Consider the following 1686-nt stretch of genomic DNA (forward strand, 5'->3'; position numbering starts at 1 on the left):
TTGGTTATTGTTTCCACGTTTACCTACTTTTGACGAAAGTCACTACAAATCCCACCAATTCTGCATCCAAATACCACAGATGTTTCGAAAATTTGGTCAGGACTATTTCTGCAATATCGTTGTCACATTCTTTATAGTCTAACAGACTATGCAAAATATGTAAATCTTGCTTTGGTGCAAGATGAGCTTTTGGAGCATTGAACCAAGCTTTACAATAAATTTTAACTAGGAAAACAGAAATGGCACGCACAGAACTTTCTTCTTCTTTAGACATCTTAAATTGACGTCTAAACATGAACATTTTTAAGCAGTAAATAGCCTTTGCCATCCACCTAGCGTGATTATTGGCTCCTGGAGTTCTAAACCCCACAACATTGCCGTCTAGTTATCCAACAAATACGAGAACCAACTGCAATAGCTCCTTGTAGTCATCTCTGGGGTGGCTCTCAGTTAACTTGGCCTCGGATTCAGCAGTAACATTTGCAATTACTACTGAAGTTAGCTGCTTTTGTATTAGATTTTCACTGATACCTGTGTCGCACTTTCCTTTGTCTATCTTGGGCCACGCAGTGAGGAATCTCTTAAATCTGGATGAGGTACAGTGGTTGATCCCATTTTTGTGTTGAATACGCATCTTAACAGAGTTTCGAAGATATGGTGACGGAAAGCTAGGTATAACAATCCTCTTCCTAACATTTGCTCCAATATGACATATGCTCCTTTGAGTCTTCCCGTGTTGGATGCTGTAGTGTCAAAGCACTTCGCCTTGACGGTGTTGAGAAGACCCCATTCATGAAGGCATTCATATACGGCTTCGGCTTGCTCCTTTCCATAGCTGTTTGCTGTTGCAGGAACGCCCAATAGCTATTCGCTCACATTGTAAATTTTTTTAAATACCCGTTAAAAGTTGACCGTCCCAATGGACAACCACGGGCTCTTTTTCAGGAATGTTTACTTTATCAAAAATTTTTTTTTAGTATATTGTTCTCTGAACATTTGCCTTCTATAATGTAATAAAGTTTTCGAGACTTTGTTCTCAAGAGGGTCAAGGTTTAGTAATTCTAGAGTAGCTATTAAAATTCGCATGGCTTTTCTGTCGGATACCTTCCATCGATCTAACAAAATGGATAAATTCATGTTTAAAATCTCTTTAACGCCCCTTGCAAATGAAACTTTCATCCTCTTGCTCTCACATGGTCCTGGATCTTCTACAGCTTCTATTTCCTCCAAGCTCTCAAGTTTCTCCAAGCTCTCAAGTTTCTGGTAGATGCTGTCCTCTTCAGTACCTTCTTCTTCTTCTTCTCCTTCTTCGAACTTGTCTTCAACATCCGTCTCTAAATAAGAAGCAACAAAAGAAAGAGAAAAAAACACTAGAAAAACTTGTCGTTTTAGCAGAATAGTAATAATATATAGGTACCAAATTACCTACTTATAATTATCAATAGGTACCTATTATTTAAAAAATATCTATTATCTATTACTTATTTATTTTTTAGAAAAATAATAATAAAAAAACTCGCCAATATCAAAAGTTTCTTCTTGGATTTGTCGGTTCATTTTAGCAAGTTCCTTTTGCGCCTTGATTTCTTCCGCTCGAGACAACTTGAGATCCACTCCAACCATGGAACCTGGACGGCTCTTCTTCCTCTGTTTCACAAGAAATGCCTTATCTTCTTTCGATTTCAT

General features: G+C 37.7%; 1 protein-coding gene across 1 annotated transcript; it reads right to left on the reverse strand.

Annotated features, from left to right (window-relative positions):
• Positions 1-519: 519 nt before the first annotated feature.
• LOC118749053 lies at positions 520-1686 on the reverse strand. The gene is made up of 3 exons (XM_036483843.1): positions 1521-1686; positions 1194-1370; positions 520-1115 (listed from the first exon to the last, which is right to left on the reverse strand). Exons 1-3 carry the CDS (start codon positions 1684-1686, stop codon positions 952-954), a joined length of 507 nt encoding a protein of 168 aa, XP_036339736.1. The 3' UTR covers positions 520-951.

The sequence above is a fragment of the Rhagoletis pomonella genome, unplaced genomic scaffold, assembly GCF_013731165.1.
Source record: "Rhagoletis pomonella isolate Grant_MI unplaced genomic scaffold, Rhpom_1.0 Rhpom_scaffold_00014, whole genome shotgun sequence".
NCBI classification, from domain to species: Eukaryota; Metazoa; Arthropoda; class Insecta; order Diptera; family Tephritidae; genus Rhagoletis; species Rhagoletis pomonella.

Excerpts from the sequence above, each read along its gene's own strand:
- LOC118749053 (XM_036483843.1), bottom strand. The coding sequence starts at position 1,686 with ATGAAATCGAAAGAAGATAAGGCATTTCTTGTGAAACAGAGGAAGAAG. Across the intron at positions 1,371-1,520 it reads AGAAGAAACTTTTGATATTG|TGTTTTTTTCTCTTTCTTTT; the intron begins GCGAGTTTTTTT and ends AAGTTTTTCTAG. Across the intron at positions 1,116-1,193 it reads TGTAGAAGATCCAGGACCAT|ATCGATGGAAGGTATCCGAC; the intron begins GTGAGAGCAAGA and ends CCATTTTGTTAG.